Raw genomic sequence first — 24,016 nt, forward strand, 5'->3', positions numbered from 1 at the left:
CTTAGAGGGATAAAGATAGTAATCAAATGGACAAAATGATTTCCCTTATTACCATTATTTTGTGGTGGTTGTAGCTTCAATTTTATCTTTACCTTCTCAAAATACCTCTTAATCTGGAAAATGTAACACGCGCCTACTTGAAATTTCATTCTAATCCTGATATGAAACATATGAATTAAGCTTTCAAAACCTTATTTGCCTCCAGTCTCACCTTCTTTGGCTTCTCAATCTTCACTCCCATAGATTATGGAAAAAGCTCAAAAACTAGTTTTCTTTTTGCTCGTTATTTAATCATTTAATTTATTTAATCATTTATTCATTTTCATACTATGCTTAAGTGTAAAGTTTTCAGTCTGATATGTAAATGTTAATCTATGATGTCTCTTAGGGTTGTGAAATGTCATTAGGTTTAATACAATGTTTCCTCTCCTTCTCTAAAATTTGGTAAGTATTCTTTATTCAGAAATATGAATCTATGTTAATATGTATTTTGTAAATTATGATAGACAAGTCATTCAACCATCAGACCATTTCTGCAAAGCTTCCTAGAAGTGAAATTATATTGTGTTCATACAATTCAGGGCTAAAGCAACCAGCACCTATACATAAACCAATGGATTAAGTTGTTTGAATGTTCATTGTGATCAATCACAGAACACATATTGTACTGGACTGCTAAAAGGCATTGGCACCTATGGGGATAAAATGTCTTCTTATGAAATCTAGGAAACCTATAGTATTGATGCAATGCCTACAGTATTTCCATATTTTTAGTTTCTTAAATTCCTGGCAGCAGTGTCCTAATTAATACTCAAAGGGTAATTTGTTATTTTTGGCAAATGCCCATGAGGCATATGAGAAACAATAATTACTGGTAGGCTACATCAGCAGTACTTTAAGGAAGTGTAGAACCTTCTTCTTATGGAACCTTAGATATAGTAAGAATATCACATGTAAATCTTCCTAGGCAGGCATTACTATAGAACCAGCATTAAAATGCTCCTTAATTACATGCAGCACTTGGCAAGAGTCCTTAAATAGTAACTATCTTCCTAACAGATTCAATATATTTCATATCAATAATAAGCATTTATCAGCTCTTTCTAAAAGAAGCCTCAAAATAAAGATCATGATGAGAATTGATAGACCTTTCATTTGTTTAATATCTTTAAGACTGAGATTAATTGATATGAGATTTCACTGAGATCTGCCAAAGATTTCAAAGATACATTTAAAAAAAAGAAGAAGAAGAAGATTTTCAGTGCTGGCTCCATTATTTTTCATTGCTGGATTATTGAAGGTAAGCATGAATAATTCCCACCATGCTGAAACATTCTGTCAGTCTATGTTCTTTATTAATTTTGTAATTTCAGTTCACCTTCTTATACATTGATGTTTCCTTTACAGGAAGTTAGCCAGTCACTCTTTCTCAGCCCAACTCACCACACAGGGTTGTTGTTGTGGGGAAAATAGGAGGAAGGAATATTAGGTACGTTCACCTCCTTGACTTATTTATAAAAATAATAAAGGTGGAATAGAAAATAAATAAATTAAAGAAAAAATAAAATAAAAATTCAGATATGTTCAGTTTAAATTGTTGTGTAAAAACATTTAGGATTCCATGTACCAGCCACTGTTCTGGGCAGCTTCATAAGTTGTTGCTCTATATAGGCACAATTAAAGAAGGGGGAAAAGTGATGTGTGTTCAGGTTTAGTATGTATTAAACTATAGTGTACATGCAGCGTTAAGCTGAAAAGTGTCTTGCAGTATCATCACTTCATTCAGCTTATTAACTTACTTGCCATTTGATAATTTCATATACCTAGTTAATAGCTATATAATATGCATACCACATCATATGCCAAACTAATTACACTGTGTATCTGGGGTACAGTACATATGGGTACATATGGGTCAGCCATGTAAACTTTCTCATTTCCTAGAATTTCATTTAATAGACAGGAATTTAATTGTACACAAAAAAGCAAATAAAGATGCATGCACATTGGGCTCCCTCTATTCTCATTACAAATAAAGTGAGTTTTTACAGTAGCAGAAGCTCCACTAAATTGTGGAGCTATGAGTCTCTGAGCCAATATTTATTTATTTGTTTGTTTTTTTATTTAATAAATTTATTCACTGCCCATCTCTCCCCAATGGGGGGACTCTGGGCAGCTTACAATAAAACAAGATTAAAATATAAAACCATTCAATTACAAAATACAATATAAATATAAATATAATAAAATCTACATGGCGAAGAGGTCTTAATCAGACTTGCAGTGTGGTAGTCCCTCCGGATCACATCATGGTGCGAGCCATCCCCAGTTGTAATTATTTGACTGCCCATTCCTAGCCTGCCTACAAAACCAAGTCTTTAATCTTTTTATTGATTTTGTTGATTTGCAGTCAGAGGCCAACATTTATGGATTCCTGTCTCAAAAGCAAAATTTCTAAATTATTATATCCTCTCTATTTCATTTTCCACTATGCCGTTTATGAATCTATAACCTGAAATGTCTATTTAAAATAAGCACAATCCATCTGGAATGTAAAGTTTATATGAATTATCCTTATTAAGGTATCAAATAAAACAGATCCAAAGAACTAGATATAAAGTAAACACAGAGCCAGAATCTAAAGACCTATGCAACTAGTTCTTTGGATCTGTGTTTTTTTACAACAAATACTCACTTTTCTATTATTTTTCATAGAAGAAACTGAGGGAGCTACATTGTATGAGATTTAGCCTTGAAGACTGATTTTCAGAAAAAAACGAGGGGGCAGGACAAGAAAAACAAAATGACTATCCACAATGTCTTCCAAAGTGTTTAATCTTGTATTTCAATCATTATTATGAGCTCTAATATATATATATATATATATATAATTTTCTCAATTTTTAAGCAATATTGGCTTCCTAGAAATTTTCATGTACAGTAGTTAGGTAGTAAGGCAAATGCCATCTAACAAGCTGGACCTCTGAAGAATATATAGGAAACACTTGTCATCCCACTGTGTCCACAACAAAAGCAATGCAGTAATTATTAGTTCCATCTATTTTCTCTCATTTCTTTTAGTTCCTTCAATTTGCCAAGTTTAGCAATTTGCTTCATCACCCATTGTATCACATACTCAAAAACCACAACACAAATAATACAATATGGGTTCAAGCTAGGGCTGCATTAGCATTCTTTTTCCTACAGCAGCTAGCCAGATATCCTCAAAAAGTATTCAAATAGGAGAAATGTCTCAAGTAATACACTGGTGTAATTAATCTGAATATGAAACCTTGTGAATAACTTTGGTTGATGCATCAATTGTCTATTAATCTACCCAATTCTTCATCTATATAGGTTTGCCAATTGTGGATCTGACTAATAGTGCCATTTCTCTCTCTCTCTCTCACTCCTTTTCCTCTCTCCCATTTTAATGCATTATTTGTTAAGGAATAGCATAAAATGCATCAAAATATGAACCTAGTGAATAAAACTATTGTATCTGAATTCATTCTCCTGGGATTTCACACCAGCCGTTCAGTTGAGATTGTCATCTTCATTGTTTTCTTCTTTGTATATGCATTAACTGTCACAGGAAATTTCACACTAATTATATTAGTAGTGGCTAATTACCATCTTCAAATGCCCATGTATTTTTTCTTGAGTAACCTCTCATTCCTCGAACTCATGATCACATCAACTGTAGTGCCTAAAATGCTAATAAATATGATCACAGGGAAGAAGACAATCTCCTTTGTGGGCTGTCTTGCCCAGTCATTCTTCTATTTTCTGATGGGATCAACTGAATTTTTCATATTGGCAGTCATGTCCTTTGACCGTTACCTTGCAGTTTGTTACCCACTGCGCTATGCATTGGTTATGAACAATAAGACTTGTTTCCAGTTTTTATTAGGGTCATGGGTTGGTGGTTTCTTGATTATTCTAATTCCAAGCATTGTGACAGCTGGATTACCATTCTGTGGCCCAAATATTGTTAATCATTTCTTCTGTGACAGTGCACCATTACTCAAGCTGGTCTGTAGTGACACATCACTAGCTGAAAAGATTGATTTTGGGACTTCTTGTATATTACTCTTGGGATCACTTTTCATAACAATTGTATCTTATATTTATATTACTATTGTTGTACTGAGAATACCTTCAGCACAAGGTCGTCAGAAAGCCTTCTCAACCTGTGTATCTCACATCACTGTGGTAACTCTATATTATGGGAGTTCTATATTTGTTTATGTCCGGCCCACCAAAGGAAATGTGCTTGATTTTAACAAAATGGGCACTGTGTTGAACACAATAGTGACTCCTATGTTAAATCCTTTCATATATAGTCTTAGGAATGAGAAAGTGAAGGTTGGTCTAAGAAGTGTCCTAAAGAAGAGTATAGTGATTTGTAAATATTGAAATGAAGAATTTAGGAACAATTTAGACAAGGTCAAGAAACAAAAAAGAAAAATTCAGTACATTACAGTAGCATATTAGAAGACTGAGAATGTGTCATGTTCACATTCTAATGTCTGGTTAACATTGTAACATTTCACATGTCATTCTCTGTTCCGTATCTCTTCACCCGGGGTTTTTCCATTCTGTTGCCCTCCCTTGTTTTGAGGGCTTGGAATGCATGTTTGGGTTTGCGCTCCTGTTCAAGGTTACTTTCCCAGGCGCATCTAACGGCATTCAGCACCTGGGAGGGGGAGCGTCCTGACGGGCGACTGGGCGGGACCTGCCCACAAGCAAGGCTTTTAAGTTTGTATTTGGCGCGCTTTTGCTCATTCTCAGCTTTCTCTGTATTTGCATACTATTCCTTTAATAAATCAGTTATCTTTAAGCCCGAGCTTGTGAGACTGAGTATTTGGGTTTAGGCAATCATTACATAAAGCTGAGAATCATTTTTTCCATTTTCCGCTGGCCCCATCCAATCCTTGGATAAGAGGGAACGCTAGCGATGACAGAACCTCAACTTCGCGTAAGTGAGGGAGGCGAAGAAGAGCGGGAGGTGGTCAAAAGCCGGCCAGCGCTAACCTCGAGAGCGCAAAGAGCAGCACGTCGGGAGTTGCGAGATACCCAATTGGACGAGCTGTTGACATCCATACAGGAGAGTCTCAGGAGTGAACAGAGATCTGTTATGGAAAGAACCACGGGGAGGGGGTCTCCCCAATTGGCCTGGGAGCACGAAGTCCCTCTGTCACCGAAGGTGGTGATAACCAACCAACCCCCGGAGGAGCCGGTCACTCCGGCCCGTATGAGGGCATTGGAAGATAAAATGGATTTAATAGTGACGATCCTCAAGGATCTACCCAGAGAGGATCAGCCCAGAGAGGCAGAGCCCACCCCGGAGGATTGGGAGGAAGAGCCGTCACAGTACCCCAGGCACAGCACCCTGTCCACCCGGGGGAGAAGTAAGACTCGATCAGCCCCTCAAAGGGGAGAGCGAGAGGCAAGACCTCCTAGGGATCGACCACTTGTGGGGGCTCGGCGCACGCTGTCATTCGCGGCACCGCCACAGCCAGCTGAGCCGGCAAGAACCTTCCCACCATTTGGAGTGAAGTTTGATGGGGATCCCGCAACGCTCTCCTTCTTTATTACGAATGCCAAGCATTATATGGAAGATTGGGGTCGGAACTTTCGGTCTGAACACGGCAAGGTCAATTTCATTGCCAACAAGCTGAGAGGAAGGGCAGCGGATTGGTATGTGCAACTATGCCAAGCTGAGGCAACCGAGTTAGAGGACTTCGATGAATTTTTGTGGGCACTTAAAGAGCATTTCGAAGACCCCCTAGCTCAAGAAACGGCTAAAAATGACCTGCGGAAACTTTACCAAGGGTCCCTCTCAGTTGCCAAATATGCGTTGGAGTTTAAAGCTTTGGCAGGAAAAGTGGAAGACTGGTCTGAGCCAACAATCATCGAATTGTTCAAGCAGGGGCTTGAACCCGAAATCCTTCGATGGGCTCTGGGCAGAGATGATCCCAAAACGCTATATGGGTGGATCCAGTTGGCGGGAAGCGCAGAAAATGCCCTACGAACCTATGCCCATACCAAAGAGCTTAGACAAACACGTCTCGCTAGAGGAGCGCGCGCATCTGGACTTGCCAGCCGCCCCAAACCGAAAACCTGGGAAGAAGAGAGGGAGCAACGGTTCTCCAAGGGTCAGTGCCTCCGATGTGGGAAAGAAGGGCATCGAGCCACGTCGTGCCCGAGACGCCGTCCAGAGGAACGACAGACGAAACCCGCGATAAAGACGCCTGCGCCTGCTCCACCGCGAAAACTGAAGGCAGCCCTCGCGGAACTGGACCCCCCCGACCTACCCTTCGGAGAAGAGGAGGAAGAGTTGCAATTCGAGCAGCCGGCGGGAAAAGCCTACCACCTGCCCTGAAGGGCGCCCTAGGGCAGGTGGAAGAAACCGGGCGTAACCATGATTCGGTGAGTGGAAACTTTCCCACACTGACTGTTAAACTTAAGCTGGGCTCACAAACCAAAACCGTGGAAGTGTGGGCCATGCTAGACTCGGGTTGCTCCCGTTCCCTAATGCACCCTGATGTCGTAGCGGCTCTGGAACTGCCCACGTTCCCTTTGCCAAGACCCATGATTTTCACCCAGTTGGATGGAACTATGGCGGGAGGGAAAGCAGTTAATCTTTCCACGGGACTGGTCGCCTTGCAGATGGGCTCCCATCAGGAAAAGCTGCCATTTGTGGTAGCTCCAGTGGGGGGTCCTCTGGTGATTTTGGGGATGCCTTGGTTTGTGCAACAAAACCCTTTCATCAACTGGCTGCATAGAACTGTGACGTTTGCGGATGGATTTTACAAAGTACCCGAAAAGGACCTATTGGAGGACATGGAGGGTGGAGGGGTAGCGTATACCACTGTACAAACGCTTCAACCTCTTGAGGGGCTACCCAATCAGTACCAAGATTTTGCTGAAGTATTTGGGGAAAAGGAAGCAGATCGCTTGCCACCCCACCGAAAAACGGACTGTGCCATTGAGTTTTTACCAAATGTAAAATTGCCTCACCCAAAAATATACCCCATGTCTCCCAAAGAGCTTACCACGCTAAGGGAGTTCATTGACAAAAATCTGGCTAGGGGTTTCATTGAGCCTGCTAATTCCCCGGTAGGAGCGCCTGTCCTATTCAGGCCAAAAAAGGATGGGTCATTAAGGCTTTGTACCGATTTCCGCGGGCTCAATGCGGTCTCAATATTAAATAAATATCCTTTGCCCCTGATCAAAGATATGTTATCACATCTGGCCAGAGGTAAAATCTTCTCAAAACTGGATTTGAGAGAAGCTTACTTTCGCATTCGCATAAGAGAGGGGGATGAGTGGAAAACAGCGTTCAACTGTCCTCTTGGGGCTTTCCAATATAAAGTTTTACCATTCGGTTTATCTGGGGCACCCGGGGTTTTTATGCAGTTAATCAATGAGGTCTTGCATGACCACCTATTTAAGGGGGTACTAGTCTATTTGGATGATGTATTGATTTATACAGAAACCATGTCAGAACATATCCACTTGGTGCGTCAGGTACTGGCTAAATTGGAAAAAGCAGAGTTGTACGCAAAACTGTCAAAATGTGCGTTTCATCAATCACAAATTGATTACCTAGGCTACCGAATTTCAGCTCAGGGCATTGAAATGGACCCTGCAAAAGTAGAAGCTATTGTAGCATGGGAGCCTCCGCGTACCAGGAGACAATTACAAAGTTTCCTTGGATTCTCTAATTTCTATCGGGCGTTCGCCCAAAATTTTGCAGAAATCGCCCTCCCCCTTACTGAACTATTAAAAACCAAAGGACAGGGGGATACGCGACGTTCAAAGAACCCAGGCGCGCTCCTAAAATGGACTCCAGCCTGTCAGCAAGCGTTTCAAACGCTCAAACAACTTTTTACCACAGAACCAATTTTACAGCATCCAAACCCCTCTCAACCCTTCGTGGTACAAGTCGATGCTTCTGATTTTTCCATAGGCGCAATTTTGTTACAATCTGACCAATCTGGCGCTTTAAAACCCTGTGCCTACCTCTCTCGCAAATTCACTGAAACAGAGAGACGTTGGCACGTTTGGGAAAAGGAGGCTTTTGCTGTAAAAACAGCTTTAGAGACGTGGCGACACCTATTGGAAGGTACTTCCAACCCTTTTGAAGTCTGGACTGACCATAAAAACCTGGAAGCTCTAAGCACCAGCCGAAAGCTCAGTCCAAAACAGCTGCGCTGGGCTGAGTTCTTCAGCCGCTTTGACTTCACGCTTAAATTTATACCAGGCAAGAAAAACTTTTTGGCTGATGCACTCTCGCGCAGACCCCAGGATGATGGCCCAGGGCCAACGGTCCAAGGCACCGTCTGGACCGACAAACAATTAAGTCTGGCAGCAGTGACTCGCAGCCAGACTCGAGCACACTCGACTCCGCCTCCGGCCGCTCCGCCTTCCAGCAGCTCACCTCCCTTGTCAATTCCCTCCGAATTGCAACAACAGTTGCTCTCCCACCTAAAAACGGATACTTGGTTGCAAGCCAACAGACACATGTTAACTTTCACCGATGGTCTTGCCTGGCGCAACGATCGTCTCTATGTACCCGCAGCTATGCGAAAAACCATACTCCAGCGCTGCCACGATGACAAGCTAGCTGGGCATTTCGGCTACGTGAAAACTTTGCACCTCGTTCGTCGGCAATTCTGGTGGCCAACTTTACTCAAAGACTTAAAAGAATATGTCACTGCGTGCCCTGTATGTGCAGCGATAAAGCGCAAACCGGGCAAACCCCAGGGTCTCCTTCAACCCGTAGCCACTCCGTCGGTTCCTTGGCAAGATATCTCCATGGATTTTATCGTTGATCTACCCCCTAGTCAACGCAAAACTGTCATTTGGGTCGTCAAAGACTTTTTCTCCAAACAAGCCCACTTTATCCCCTGCGCTTCTATCCCTACCGCGCAACAGCTGGCACGCCTCTTCCTCATCCACGTGTACCGTCTCCACGGTATCCCCGCCCGTTTGGTGAGTGACAGAGGCACACAATTTACGTCACAATTTTGGCGCGCATTTTTGAAACTTCTGGGTACGAAACAATCACTTTCTACTGCTTGGCATCCAGAAACGGACGGATCTACAGAGGCTGTTAATTCTACCTTAGAGCAATACCTCAGAGCTTTTGTTAACTACCAGCAAGACAACTGGGTCGATCTACTCCCATTTGCTGAGGTCGCTTACAACAATTCCATTCATCAAACCACTGGTCAAGTTCCTTTTAAAACAGTTTTTGGACGCGACTTTGTTCCCATTCCTGAACTTCCTCATCCTCAACCGCTCCCCGCCACCCTCGCTGGCTGGGCGGACTCTCTCAAAGACTCATGGTCTAATATTCTACTTGCCCTCCAACATGCCCAAGCTGCCTATAAACGCCATGCTGATGCAAAGCGTTCCCCAGAACCATCCTTTGCAGTCGGGGATAAAGTCTACTTATCAACTAAGTTTATCAAGTCCCCACAACCCTCTAAGAAACTTGGTCCTAAATTTGTCGGTCCTTTTTCAATTATTGCTCAGCTCAACCCTGTTACATTTAAACTCGATTTGCCTCACAACCTTAAACGTTTACATCCTGTTTTCCATTGCAGCTTACTCAAACCCTGCCTGTCATCGGACCGTTGGCACCCGCAACCCACTCCTCCACCTCCCCTTATGATCGACAACCAGCAACACTTCGAGGTGGCATCTATTCTCGATTCCAGACGCCAGCGCTCTACTCTACAATACCTCGTCCGCTGGAAACATTTCCCTCATCCTGAATGGGTTGCTGCTCCAGACGTGCATTCTCCTCGTCTCGTCGCCCAATTTCACTCTGCCTATCCTGACAAACCGGCTCCCTAATTTCTTTTGGAGGGGCAATATGTCATGTTCACATTCTAATGTCTGGTTAACATTGTAACATTTCACATGTCATTCTCTGTTCCGTATCTCTTCACCCGGGGTTTTTCCATTCTGTTGCCCTCCCTTGTTTTGAGGGCTTGGAATGCATGTTTGGGTTTGCGCTCCTGTTCAAGGTTACTTTCCCAGGCGCATCTAACGGCATTCAGCACCTGGGAGGGGGAGCGTCCTGACGGGCGACTGGGCGGGACCTGCCCACAAGCAAGGCTTTTAAGTTTGTATTTGGCGCGCTTTTGCTCATTCTCAGCTTTCTCTGTATTTGCATACTATTCCTTTAATAAATCAGTTATCTTTAAGCCCGAGCTTGTGAGACTGAGTATTTGGGTTTAGGCAATCATTACAGAATGGTCTATTTCACATGTACTTAATGACATGTGTTTGGAGGGCTAGCTTTTATTATTTATTTATTTATTCAGTCTATATTTTTACAAGACATGAGATCACACAGAACTGATATAACTCAGCAGGGATTATTCAATAGCATTTGACTCATTTTTCTGGCAAGCAGTGGCTGCCACTGCCATCTACTTACCACAAGTAGTTCTGATGCCAGCTGTACCCCATTCCTCACTTTGAAAAAAAAAACTCTGTTCTAAAAAGCTCTTCTGCCATTTTCTCAATAATGCAAAATGCCATAGATAGAAAATGATTGGTAGATAGTCCAGGATGGGTCTAAAGTCTCACATTGGAGAATCCTTCTGCAGAATAAAATATTGGGCAGCTGTTTTAGATAAACTCTGTCCTGTGTCATATGCCTTACTCTATAGATATATCTTTTTTAATGAAGTGACCTTGCTCTGTAGATAGATCTTTTTTAAATGAAGAACTGAACTTAAAACATGAGACAGCACAAGAATACCCAATAGTAGAGAGTCTTTGGAGCACAATGTCTGACTTGCGGAGTCCTTCTTCAGAGTTATTGTCAATCACTCTACCCTGCTGCTGCTGCCATGTTAACCAGGGAGTTGGAGGTAGGGTGGCTTTCTTATGCCAATACTTGATTTTATAAAGGCATATAAAAAACCTTTGTTGGATGATGCTAAAGGTCCATCTAGTCCAGCATTCAGTGCACATAGTGGCCAGTTGGAAAGCCCACAAGCCTTGACTAAAGGTCATCAGGCCCTTTCACCATCATTTAAGACCTGCTTCTATAATTCAGGAGATAGTAAACATCCATCAGTATCCATGAGATTGATAGCTTGATCTTCCATGGACCTGTCCAGTCCCCTTATAAACCATTCAGGTTGCCTGCCATTACCACAACAACTGGCATTGAATTCATTTAATTTTAACTAGGCACTCAGGTAGTTGTATATATTCAATGTATTCAGGTGGTTCTGAATATTAATTGTAGTCCACTGAATTTGTGATCTTCCTCTTTGACCTTCTTGAAAAAAATCTGAAAACTCATTAAAAATTGGTGCATTCAATATCTGAGAGTGTCACAAAAGAAGAAAATGTGTGATTCACATCTAAAAGTGCCTCTATAGAGATACTGTAGATATTTGTGTATCTATAATCTTTCCAGGAAAAACATCACGGTAAGATGAAGACTAAATTGGCTCCAACTTTTGACCATCAAGATGGAGATGCTTCGAGTAAAATGTTTCCTCTGCTCTATGAAAAGGATGCTTGAACACACATAGCTCATTAGAGCTGAAAAGAAAAGTTATCTAACCCTATCTATCAAATTTTATGGTGTATCTTTGTTGGCAATTGCTTGTAATCTGCCTTTGACTAAAACAAAGGCAAACAATAATAATAAACTGAATGATTCCCATCTTTCAAAACTCTTAAGACTCATGTCATATCTTAACACAGATTTATGATAGTATAATTTTGTAATGAGGTATTTTAGATTTCTAAAATGTTCTTCGTTTTGTGAGAGGAAAGAATGGAAAGAAATGCCACAAGAAAAGTGGGCTTGACTGACTGGAACACAGTGAACTCAGTAGTCCAGTGTCCTCTTTCGGGCAACTAAAACAACTTTAATGGATAGGAAACTTTCCTTCATGGGTACAAAACCTCCCTCATAAGCTTTAATTCTCTAATATTTAGCAAGGAGATTCCCCCCACCCATCCACACACACACGCTACTATTCAAATGAATTGCAGAAGCAGTCCTGGCAACCTTAATGCATCCCTGAGTTATGGAGGGGGGGGGAATAATTAATCAATCTCTACAAAATCTCCAGGCAGAATAACTCTGAAGATTCACTGACAATCAGTTGTTTTCTCTGACACTTGAGAATACTTGTGCATTATATTAAGGAAAGACAACCTTAATTATATGCATGTTTCTTAATAAGTTCCTTTGTGGCCTAACCTCCAGCTCTTCACATTTATGGCATCAAGCACTTGATTGTGTATTGTGGAGACCTATACTGTACATTCTAAGTGGAAGGGAAGGGAAGGGAAGGGAAGGGAAGGGAAGGGAAGGGAAGGGAAGGGAAGGGAAGGGAGGAAGGAAGGAAGGAAGGAAGGAAGGAAGGAAGGAAGGAAGGAAGGAAGGAAGGAAGGAAGGAAGGAAGGAAGGAAGGAAGGAAGGAAGGAAGGAAGGAAGGAAGGACCAGTGAAAAGGAATACAAGGATCCAGACTCTCAATATTTGGTTTCACAATGCTATTGGAAAACAGGTGTTCCTTTACTATTTGTATATACATTGAAGAGGACTATTGCTAACCTTGCCTTAAGAGGCAGCATAAGGAACTATGTGGTCAGCATAAAAGCATTAGCAGTATACTGGAATAAACAACAATTTGGGAAGAAGGCATTTAATTCAGCCAGAAAATGGGGATCTAGTAGGACCCAGAAACTGTGTCCCTGTTCTAATTTTCAAAGCATCATCTCAAAGAATCCTAGATCAATTAAAAATCAGATTATTTGTCCAACTTTCTTTGCTTGCATTGCAATCCTTTTAGTTTGTTATTATTAATGAAGTGATATTTTACAATGCAGTTGTAAAAAAAAAAGTCCTTAGAATTTTTACTGTCAGTATTGTTTCTACCCAATTTATTGCTGTCTGCAAATGGAATAGTCATTCACTACAATAAAGCAACTATACAGGATTTGAGAAGCATATTTATAAATCGATGACTTCAGTTCTTACTTTTTGTTTCATTATATGATATATCTTTATTGATGAGTTTATTTCATCATTATCAACATATAGATTTGAATGTAACATGTGATGTGCATTTCCAACTGGCTAATAAAAATGTGACTCTGCAGGGGATAGAACATTGAACTGAAAATGTTTAATGTGAGTATTAGCAAGCAAGCAAGCATAGAGATAGTGATATCATAGCAATCCCCCCCCCCCCAAATCTCCTTGGTGTCTTTAATAACATAGTAAATGCTCTTACAATTATTATTTTTCTTACAGCAGTATTGGAAAGACCAAATGGCTATGAAGAAGGTTAACACTACTGTGACTGAATTTGTTCTTTTGGGTTTTTCTCAGAGTACAAAGACACAGTCCATCCTCTTTTCCATCTTTCTGACTCTGTATGGCATAACCTGGCTTGGAAATCTTGCTATTATCTTGACTGTGATATCCACACACAGCCTTCACACACCCATGTACTTCTTCTTGGCGAATCTGGCTGTGATAGACATCAGTGACTGCACAGTTACAGCACTAAAAATGCTATGGGACCTCATCACTCATACAAATTCCATCTCTTACAACTGGTGTATTACCCAGGTATTCTTTTTTCATTGCACTGGAGGTGCTGTGGTTTTCTTCCTAGTTGTAATGGCTGTTGACAGATATGTAGCCATCTACAAACCATTGCAATATTTACTCATTATGAATCCAGGGGTTTGCACTGGTTTGGTGGCAGGAGCTTGGCTGGGTGGTTTTGCTCATTCCATTGTCCAGGTAGCCTTAATCATTCAGCTACCCTTTTGTGGCCCCAACATATTAGACAACTTTTACTGTGATGTTCCACAGGTCATCAAACTGGCTTGTACTGATACCTACATTATAGAGTTGTTGATGGCTTGTAATAGTGGGCTGCTACTCACACTGATTTTCTGCATCTTACTTGGGTCATATACCATCCTTCTGGTGAAGATTAGAATGCATGTCACTGAAGGAAAGCACAAAGCTCTCTCTACGTGTTTGGCACAAATCATAGTCATGAGCTTACATTTTATTCCAGCCATGCTCATTTATGACCGCCCTTTCCAAATATCTCCGGGAGACAAAATCATTTCTCTTTTGTATACTGCTATCACTCCGGTGCTAAACCCAATAATTTTTACCCTGAGAAATACAGAAATGAAAAAGAGTATCAGAAAATTGATTGGAAGAATGTCATCATCCAAAGCAATTCAATCAAAATAGAAACAGTACATCTATTACTATACATAGAGCTCTATTTAATAAACATAAAATATGGAGTCCAATAAAACAATAGACTATTCACTTTTCATGAATTCTTCCACATCAGAAACATGGAAATGACTAACTTATTAGGCAAGTTCAACAACTCAGATCACACATTTGCTTTGCTTCAAGAGGATGTAGCCCTGAGCAAGCCAAATGTACTGGCTGGTGTTTTTTTTTTTTTTTGGTAAGATATTGTTGCTCTTTATTTTTCGTCTATTTTCAAATTTTATTCATAAAATGTATTGCTCTTCAGAGATATTTTGTCACCATTATGACATAAATTGTGCAACTGTTTGATAAGCTTTACACAGTACCCATTGGATACCAACTAGCATAAAGTGGTACAAGCAAGGTACTGTATTTACTTGTGCTTGTTTTAGCCATGGGATTACCTATAGGATATCTTTGTTCAACTATCTCTCTAGCTGTCTCTGTCTCTATCTCTCTATCTCTCTATGTCTTCTTATATCTCATATCTCCTTTGGAGAATGAATGAATGAATGAATGAATGAATGAATGAATGAATGAGTATGTATGCATGTATGCATGCATGCATGTATGTATGTATGTAAGTTTGACAGAGATGTATGATTCTCATGCAGGTCAAGGACCATGTTTAGCCTTTGACTGAGATATTCAGACTCCACTTTCTAAATGTAAGACATTAGGTGTAGAGATAGCATGTATAAATCGGGACCAAATATTGTACACCTTACTTCATAAACAAGTATTTTAAAGACATTTATTCCTGAAAGAGGACATTATCAAATAATAACATGATCTTCATTAGTCATATTAACTACTATATTGACTGTTTGCACAACGGTTAAATTCAATAGAGCCCCTCCCTATTTCATGACTGCAATGAATTCCAGCAAAATGGTTGCTAAGTGAACACATGACTGAGAGAGATACTGTGAAGACCAGTGGTTGCTGCCATCTCACTTAGATAAAGTTCTCTCATGCAGATTTTTTAAATTTATTTATAGATTTATTAACCACCCATCTCCACCTCATGGGGGACTCTGGGCGGTTTACAATAAAATGCAGTTAAAATTTATTACCATTTCAATACAGCAACACAATAAAATAAGAATATTTATTTTTTGTCTATTTTCAAATTTTATTCATAAAATGTATTGTATTAGAATATAATAAAATCTAAGTGACAAGAGATTTTAATCAGTCAGTGAAAGCAACAGGTCCCTCACAATCACTTAGGGCACTAGCCATCCCCAGCTATAACTATTCCCCCTCCCATTCCAAGCCTGCTGACAAAACCAGGTCTTTAGTCTTTTTCGGAAGTCCTGGAGTGAGGCGGCCTGTCTGACCTCTGGGGTAAGGATGTTCCAAAGGGCAGGAGCTACAGCAGAGAAGGCACACTTCCAAGACCCTGCTAGATGGAATTCTTTATGGATGGGGTCCATAACATGCCCTCCCTGCATGACCAGGTGGGGCAGGTCGATGTAATAGGGATGAGATGGTCCCTCAGATATCCTGGTCCCATGCAATGTAGGGGTTTAAAGGTAAAAACCAACACTTTGAATTGGACCCAGAAGCAAACTGGGACCCAGTGCAGCTCACGCAACAACGGTGTTACGTGTGCAAATCTTGGAACACCCAAGTTTGTCCGCGTGGCTGCATTCTGAACCAGCTGAAGCTACTGGATACTCTTCAAGGGTAGCCCCATGTAGAGCACATTACAGTAGTCTATATGGGAGATGACCAGGGCATGAGTGACTGTTTGAAGGGTCTCTCGGTCCAGGAAAGGGCATAATTGGCACACAACATGGAGTTGAGTCAAGGCCCTCCTGGCCACGACTGCCACCTGCTCTTTGAGCAGGAGTTGTGAGTCCAAGAGGACCCCCAAGTTATGCACCGCATCTGTCTGGGGCAGTGCAACCCCATCCAGCACTAAAGATCCAGGATCCTCTGGACTGCAGTGCTACCACTTTCTCTACCACTTTCCCAAAAAAGGGGAGGCGGGAGACTGGGCGAAAGTTGTCCAATATGCTAGGGTCCAGTGATGGTTTCTTGAGGAGGGGGGACACCAGTGCCTCCTTGAAGGCTCCCTGAACTCCCTCTCTCAAGGACATTTTTACCATCGCTTGGACCCAACCACATTCCCCCCCCCCCCCGAGCTGTCTTCAATAGCCAGGAGGGGCATGGGTCTAATTGACAAGTGGTGGCACTTACAGTCGAGAGGATCCCTTCCACTTCCTTGGGCCCAACAGGCTCAAACTGTTCCCAGATAACAGAGTAGGAACATCCCCTGGCATCTCCCCAGACACTGCCTCATGCTCAGAGTCCAACTTGGAATGGATCTGAGCAATTTTATCCTGCAGATGCCCAGAAGATAGATCTCAGCCCTTTAGATAGATCTCTGTATGCTCTTTCCCCAAAAGGGAACAGGTAATCTTAAACAGGGCCGCTGGGTGGCATTCTGTGGATGCAATAAGAGCAGAGATATACTGATGTTTTGCCACTCTGACCACCACAAGGTAGGCCTTAATAGCGGCTCTAGCTTGTGTTGGGTCTGATTCAGTCTTTGTCTTCCTCCAGTGGCACTCTAGGCATCTCTTAATCCCCTTCAGAATCCTGAGCAACTCCGTCAACCATGGGGAGTATCAGGTCTGATGGGATGAGAGAGGCCACACAGGGGTGATCTGGTCCAAGGCTGTAGCCTCTTCCATATTCCAGGTTGCCACCAGGTCCTCCACTGGACCATGCAGCAGATCCTCAGGTATAACCCCCAGCTCTTTCTGAAACCCTGCTGGGTCCATTAGTCTCCAGGGACGGACCAATCGAATAGGAGGTGTGGAGGGGGGTGGCATAGGAGAATCTCAGGCTCACCAGAGCATGATCTGACCATGACAAAGGGGGGAGATGTACTTCTCCCATCAGATCACACTGCCATTGCTCCGAGAAGAAAACTAAGTCTGGGGTGAGGCCACTGTCCTGAGTTGTGTCTCGGATAATCTGAATCAGGTCCATGGCTGCCATAGTGGTCATGAACTCCCAAGCTGCCTCTGAGGCCTGCTCCATGGATGGCAGGTTGAAGTCCCCCAGAACTATAAGCCTGGGGAACTGCACTGCCAACCCCGAGATGGCATTCAGCAGCTCAGGCAGGGAGGTTGCTACGCAGCAAGGAGGCTGGTACACTAGCAACACCCCCAACTGTTCCCGAGAACCCAACTTGAAAAACAGGGTCTCACACCCAGCCACTTGTGGAGCATAGCCCCTGAACGCCACAAGGGATTTCTGGATGACAGCAGCCACCCCTCCTCCCCTGCCCTGAGGTCTCGGCTGGTGCCATACTTGAAACCCAGCAGGACACATCTCTGAAAGAGGAACACCTCCTTTCAGGCCCAGCCATGTTTCAGTAATGCATGCCAGGTCAGCCCCCTCCTCCATGATCAAGTCACTGATGAGGGGGGCCTTGTTGTTAATGGACCTGGCATTGCAGAGCAGTAGCCAAAGCCCAGGGCCTCCATGGGACTTCTGACCAGGGTCTGGGTTTGAACACGGAGGGCCAGAACATGCCACCAGTAATAAACACCGGGGCATCTTCCCTGACCCATCACCACATCAATCCTCAACCTCTCCCTACAGTCCCCAGAGTCTCATTGTCCATTAGCCCCCAGTCCTGGACTCTGAAGACTCCTGGTTAAAAATAAAGATTCCTCCATCCAAGCCTACACTCACTCCTACCCTCACATTCACTCAATCACAATGCGATGGTGGGCCCTTTGAACACACCAGCTCCCACTCTTGGCATTGTCAGGGTCTCACCATCGCCTACCCACTCATTCACTGTGCCCCCCCTTGGCTTCTCTCACTGGTCAGGAGGGGGCACACCAGCCACTACTCCTCACCCCCCTGTCTGTCACTCAGGGGGTGAGTGTGTCCATACAGTCTTTCTCGCCCAATAACCCGTACTCTCTCCCCACCTCTCACGCCTGGAGCGTGTACCCCATACTCCTGAAGGAATCTTCACAAGGCAAAAGATAACTGCTGGTAACTAAAAAAGGTTGGGGAAGGGGAGATGGCCAGAGATAAAACCCAGGGAATTCAGCTGTTAAAATTAGCATTCGTGCCCGCGGACCAGTTCTACAGAGCACTAGATACTCGCTAAGTCCAATTATCCTGCACTGTCGATGTAATTGCGCCCAATCTGTTGTCTGCATCCATGCCGCCGGCTTCCATTGTGCAGCTGATATCCTCCAGGTCCTCTTGCTGCCAGGTCTCATCACCGCTGGGTCCCGTCGCTGCCAGCCCTGTCTCCCCTGGGTCCCATCACTGCCGGGCCTCATCACTGCCGGGCCCCGTCACTGCCGACACAGTCTCCACCTGTTGAGTAGGAGTAGGTGCGTGACTTGGAGGCAGAAGGCAGAACCATACATCTAGGAGAATCCACAAGTCACATACCTATTCCTCCAGGGAGAGTACTATCCAACCAGAATCACCACCAGAACTAATAGGGAAGCAGATGGTTCCTGGATAAGTAGCAGCTCAAACCTCCAAGCATTGTTTCTTCCCATTCAATGCCTCATAATATCAAATCAAGGTTTCCACAGCATCTTTGGTCCAGTACAGGATGGAAGTATGCAGCTGAGTCTCACAAACATATTGAAGAGAGCTCAGATGTTCAGACACACCAGGCTGCAACAAATAAAGCTGAGCAGGAGAAAAAGAAGGCAAGTCACATGACCGGTTCTTCTCTACCATGCCACTTACCTGAGCATCATGGGAGCTCAAGATAAGAAGAAGAAAGTGGCCAGCAATGAACTCTGGGCAAGCTACACAGCCTGCAAGAGCTCTGCTTCTACCATATAGTCTGACCCCATTCTATTCTGTCTGAAGTCGATCAAACCTATTAGAAAAGGAAGAGAAAGGGAGCAGAAAGGGCAGTACTGTACTAGCTGCTGCTGCTGCTGTTGCTGCTTAAGAAACAACTGACTGGAAGTGGCAATAGAGGAAAAAGAGGAGGTAATGTAGTAGCAGCAGAAATGTCAGCTCCTGCCTTACTAGATCCTTCTGTTTTGTTTGTTTGTTTGTTTCCCCATGCTGCTCCTTCACTATCACCCAAAAGTGGCCCAGTGCCATCAGATTTGCAAAGAACGGGTTGAAGGAAAGTGTTGGAGTTCCTGTATGAGCCTCTCCTGTCTGTATAGACCTGAAGCAAGCTGTGCTTTCTCTTACCCCCTGTGTACAGTATATTCTTGTCCCTCTAGAGAGACATGTGGCTGTAATGGAGAAACCAATGTGCTATGAGGTTTATGCATAATTTTCTCACATGTTTCTGCAATTACAATAACCTGTAGAAAAACTACGTTGTGCAGATGCTTCTAGACTAGGCAGCAAGTTCCTGTAAAAGAAATGATGATGATGATGATGACGATGATGGAGATGATGAGGATGATGGGGATCTGGATATGAATAGAAGAATTTCAAGCGATGTGAGGGATGACAATCTGATCAAATCAAAATAATTCATGAAAAATGAGTTTCAGTTCATTTCTAACCTTTATACAATACTGAAATCAGATGATGCAAATACCTTTACTAGATGCCAACCATTGTCCTAATCAACATTTTAACCACATTGTGCCAGAGGAATCTCCTCTCGTGTGGTGAACTCATCTGGACATTAAGTTTTCAGGAGCAGCCCTGCTAAAGACCTCCCTGCTGTCAGGAGCCTGGTCATCAGCTCTGCATGACACCAAAATTGTGGAACACAGACTCTTGAATTCAGCAACTAACTAGGTTGGTGTCTCTCTTATGAACAGATGCCTATCCATCTGCCTATCTACCCAGGAGACAAAAATATGCTTGATATGCCTATATCAGTTCCAGTAGAGAAATGTCCTATTCACAAGATTCATAGTTGTTTTATGCAAGTCGTCGTACAGTCATGTATCGCATCTGTTCATAAGAGAGACACCAGCCTAGTTAGTGGTGGATTCAAGAGTCTGTGTGTGTCTGCCTATCTACCCAGCATACAATGAATTGGTACAATTACAGGAACAATGGATTCAAACATTGGAAGGGTCAGGCATATGGCGCAAGACCGAACAGCATTTCGTTCCGTTATACAGAGGGTCGCCATGAGTTATAAACAACTTGACAGCAACTATCAACAACAACAAGATCAACTCAGCATTTTAATGACCTCTGTTGTGTTTTGAGTCCCTAATTACTGAGTTAACGTGTTCATGTTTCCTTATAACCTCCTGATGATTGGCAGATGTAGGAATACAAATTACTCTGAGCGCAATTCCACAGCTCCCTTTGGATGTGAGTCCTTTGCCACTTTTTTAATGCTAGGATACACATAATTCTGATGTCAAACATTGTACATTTTGTCTGTTAACATTTCTAAGGTTTGAGAGGAAGTATGACTAAACGTGTGTTTATTCAAAGAAAATAAAGAAGGTATTGGTAAATCTCTGAGTAGTATAACCCTAACCTTAGCAATACATTTGCTTACTAAAATTGGAACAATGAGATTTTGTTTTCTTTTGCTAATTTTCAGTGTTCATTTCTACCTATTTATGAAGGTAAGACATGCTCAGTGAAATTTGATGCACAGGTTTTGAGTTGTCTGACACTGTTGTACTTAATATCAACAATTGTGTGCACAGTTGAAATGATATCTGTTCCTTTTAGATGAATAGAATACTTTCTAGATGAAGTGGTGTATTCATAATAAAAACTAATATACTGTGGAAGACATACCATGTTGAAAATAGAGCTGCTTCAATCATTCTCCTGTAGGTATGAAAAGGCTTCTCTTGAACTATTCCTTTCAGGGTCTTATTAAGTTCAAGACTGAATTCAGTTTAGGTAGTATCAGACATATATGATTTTTATCTTTATTATATTATTGAATAGGGTACATCATATCTAAGCTGTCTATTTCTCTTGTCTGTTTTTCACCCAAGTTACAGATTTGGAAAGTGGTATGCTACCCACAGACATTTTGATTGGAGTAGCCTGTAAGACCTGTAAATAAATATTTTTTAAAAAAATTAAAAAAAATGCATTAATATATACATGTAAATTATATTAAAGGTAGATGATTAGCTTCTAGAAGCTAATATTATACACCTTTTATGAGGCTTCTCTGGCAAAAAAAACCGATTTATTTTATTCTACAATTTAAAAGTATGATTTCTATACCCATGAAAAGTGCAAAGTAAGGAAAGTTGATAGCATTTGACTTGATTTCAAGGGGAAAAAAAGCTTTTAATGTATAATGTGTATTATAATGGACATTGTTGCGAATTGTTATAGGAAGAAGTCAGTGACATGACTTAAAATGTTTTTTTAATTATTCTAGGGGGAAAATTCTTAAACCTATTAACCAGATTTTAAATGGAGAACAACAAGACAGCAGTAGCAGAGTTTATTCTCCTAGGCTTCTCTCCTAATCCTAGAGTGCAGTCGCTTCTCTTTCTCCTTTTCTTTGCCATCTATAGCACAACTTGGCTTGGGAATCTCACCATTATAATCACGGTGTTCCTCACACCTGTGCTGCATACACCAATGTATTTCCTGCTTGCTAACTTGGCTGTTGTAGACATCAGTGAATCATCGGTCACATCACTCAAAATGTTGTGGGATCTCTTCTCCCACACTCATACGATCTCCTACAACTGGTGCATTACACAGATTTTCTTCATTCATTTAACAGGGGGCACAGTGGTCTTCTTACTTGTTGCAATGGCCGTTGACAGGTATATTGCAATTTGCAAGCCACTGCAATATTTAATTATCATGAAGAAAGGAATTTGCATAGGATTGGTCGGGGGAGCATGGCTGGGTGGCTTTGCTCACTCCATTATCCAGGTTGGAATCCTCCTTCAGCTCCCCTTCTGCAAATCCAACATTTTGGACAATTTCTACTGTGACATTCCTCAGCTCATCAAACTGGCATGTGCTGATACATACACAACTGAGCTTCTAATGGTTTGTAATAGTGGGCTTCTCCTGACCTTAATCTACTTCATTTTGCTTGTGTCATATACCAGCATCTTGGTAAAGATTCGGAGGCACATCACTGAAGGGAAACACAATGCCCTTTCCACCTGTGCTGCCCAGATCATAGTGATGAGTTTAAATTTTGTTCCAGGGATGTTCATTTATGACCGCCCCTTCAAGGTATTTCCAGCCGATAAGATTGCTTCCGTCCTCTATAGTCTTTTGACACCAATGCTGAATTCTGTGATCTTCACTCTTCGGAACAAGGAGATGAAACTCACCATTAAGAAGCTCATGAGAAAATGCTGTCTTTCTAAAAAGACAGAAGCATCACATTCTGTTTGAGAGACACATGCTGGATAATTCAAACATCAGTCCCCTACCCAGTGGCAGAGCTTTTTATATTGATAACATACAAGTAGAAGAATGTGAAATCTTGCTCACCATATTTTGCTATGCTTTTGGACAAATGTCTCACTTACTGTATTAGGCAAGTTCAACAACTCAGAACACACATTTGCTTTGCTTCTATAGGATGTAGCCCCGAGCAAGCCAAATGTATTGGCTCTATTTCTTCCTGTAAGACACTGTTTCTCTTTGTTTTCTTTCTTTTTTCAAATTCTATTGATAAAATGTATTGCTCTTCAGATTTTTTTTAATGTGTTTATCACCACTCTGACATAAATTGTGCAACTGATATGTAATATGATTACCCATTAGATACTGGCTAGCATAAACTGATAGAAGAAAGGCATTTCTTGTGCTTTTTTTAACCATGGGATTATCTACAGGCTACAGGTTTTGTTCTTTGGTTCTAGAAATTAGAATCACTTGCTCTTAACACTTCTATGTGCTTTTCAAACCCCCTAGTAATTTCTTTTTACAAGTAGGATTTGACTACCTGCCCAATCTGTTTTCAGTTCCTGCACAATACAATCAATCCTTAAGTACTGATATCAGTGATATCAATCAAGACTGCAGTTGGGTTGACTAATGACACCATGACATCATTCAATTGTGTAGAATCAAGGAGAACATGTTAGTCCATTTTATACAGTAAGGACAGGCTGACATTCTTAAGCTTCTAAGTGCCAACAGTGTTGAAGTCACAGTTACAGTTTTGGTTGAGCATGTTCAAATTCAATAATCCTTAAAAAAAATCTCTATGAAAGTATTCTACCTAATCAAGCAACAAGAGGTTTTTTCCATCATCCTTCGTTCAGTTTCTATTTTGCCTCTGTTTATAGCATGGCATAGGTACAGAAAGTCAAATCACAACTGGTGATTAGTGAAGTGTCTCTCTGTGTGTGTGTGTGTGTGTTTTAATCAGAACAGAAAGAGTGATGTCTGTCCATATTGTCTCAGGTCAACACATCTATACAGAATTATCCAAAAATACCATTGCTTTGCCCAGGTTGCAGTACATTCCATCTATATATAATATTCTAGGAGACTCCCCATTTATTCTATGAGGAAAATATCTATTAACAGCAGCTATAGGTAGAACTTTAGCTATTTCCAGGAACTCTTAGCTTTCTGTTTGCTCACAATTTTCCTTAGCCTTGAACCCTAAACTCACAAATAAGATGTGATTCTCAGAAGTATCAGGAAAGGGCAAATAAAACCACAGCACATACTGAATGAAAAATTGGATTCAGAAAATGCCTTAACCAGGATATACAGCATTTTCTCAGATAAGGCAGATGGG

The 24,016-nt window shown here is 41.9% G+C and overlaps 3 protein-coding genes across 3 annotated transcripts; all 3 read left to right on the plus strand.

Annotated features, from left to right (window-relative positions):
- The first annotated feature begins 3,474 nt into the window (after window positions 1–3,474).
- On the plus strand, window positions 3,475–4,419 carry LOC134496555 (olfactory receptor 6M1-like). The gene has a single exon (XM_063302277.1). The coding sequence runs from the start codon at window positions 3,475–3,477 to the stop codon at window positions 4,417–4,419; it is 945 nt and encodes a 314-aa protein (XP_063158347.1).
- Window positions 4,420–13,332: 8,913 nt separating this feature from the next.
- Window positions 13,333–14,280, plus strand: LOC134496556 (olfactory receptor 4D9-like). The gene has a single exon (XM_063302278.1). The coding sequence runs from the start codon at window positions 13,333–13,335 to the stop codon at window positions 14,278–14,280; it is 948 nt and encodes a 315-aa protein (XP_063158348.1).
- Window positions 14,281–21,702: 7,422 nt separating this feature from the next.
- Window positions 21,703–22,653, plus strand: LOC134496557 (olfactory receptor 4D9-like). The gene has a single exon (XM_063302279.1). The coding sequence runs from the start codon at window positions 21,703–21,705 to the stop codon at window positions 22,651–22,653; it is 951 nt and encodes a 316-aa protein (XP_063158349.1).
- The last annotated feature ends 1,363 nt before the right edge of the window (window positions 22,654–24,016 follow it).

The sequence above is a fragment of the Candoia aspera genome, chromosome 4 (genome assembly GCF_035149785.1).
Source record: "Candoia aspera isolate rCanAsp1 chromosome 4, rCanAsp1.hap2, whole genome shotgun sequence".
Lineage (NCBI taxonomy): Eukaryota > Metazoa > Chordata > Lepidosauria > Squamata > Boidae > Candoia > Candoia aspera.

Bases quoted from the DNA above. Each gene is read 5' to 3' on its own strand.
- LOC134496555 (XM_063302277.1), top strand. From the start codon at position 3,475: ATGAACCTAGTGAATAAAACTATTGTATCTGAATTCATTCTCCTGGGA.
- LOC134496556 (XM_063302278.1), top strand. From the start codon at position 13,333: ATGGCTATGAAGAAGGTTAACACTACTGTGACTGAATTTGTTCTTTTG.
- LOC134496557 (XM_063302279.1), top strand. From the start codon at position 21,703: ATGGAGAACAACAAGACAGCAGTAGCAGAGTTTATTCTCCTAGGCTTC.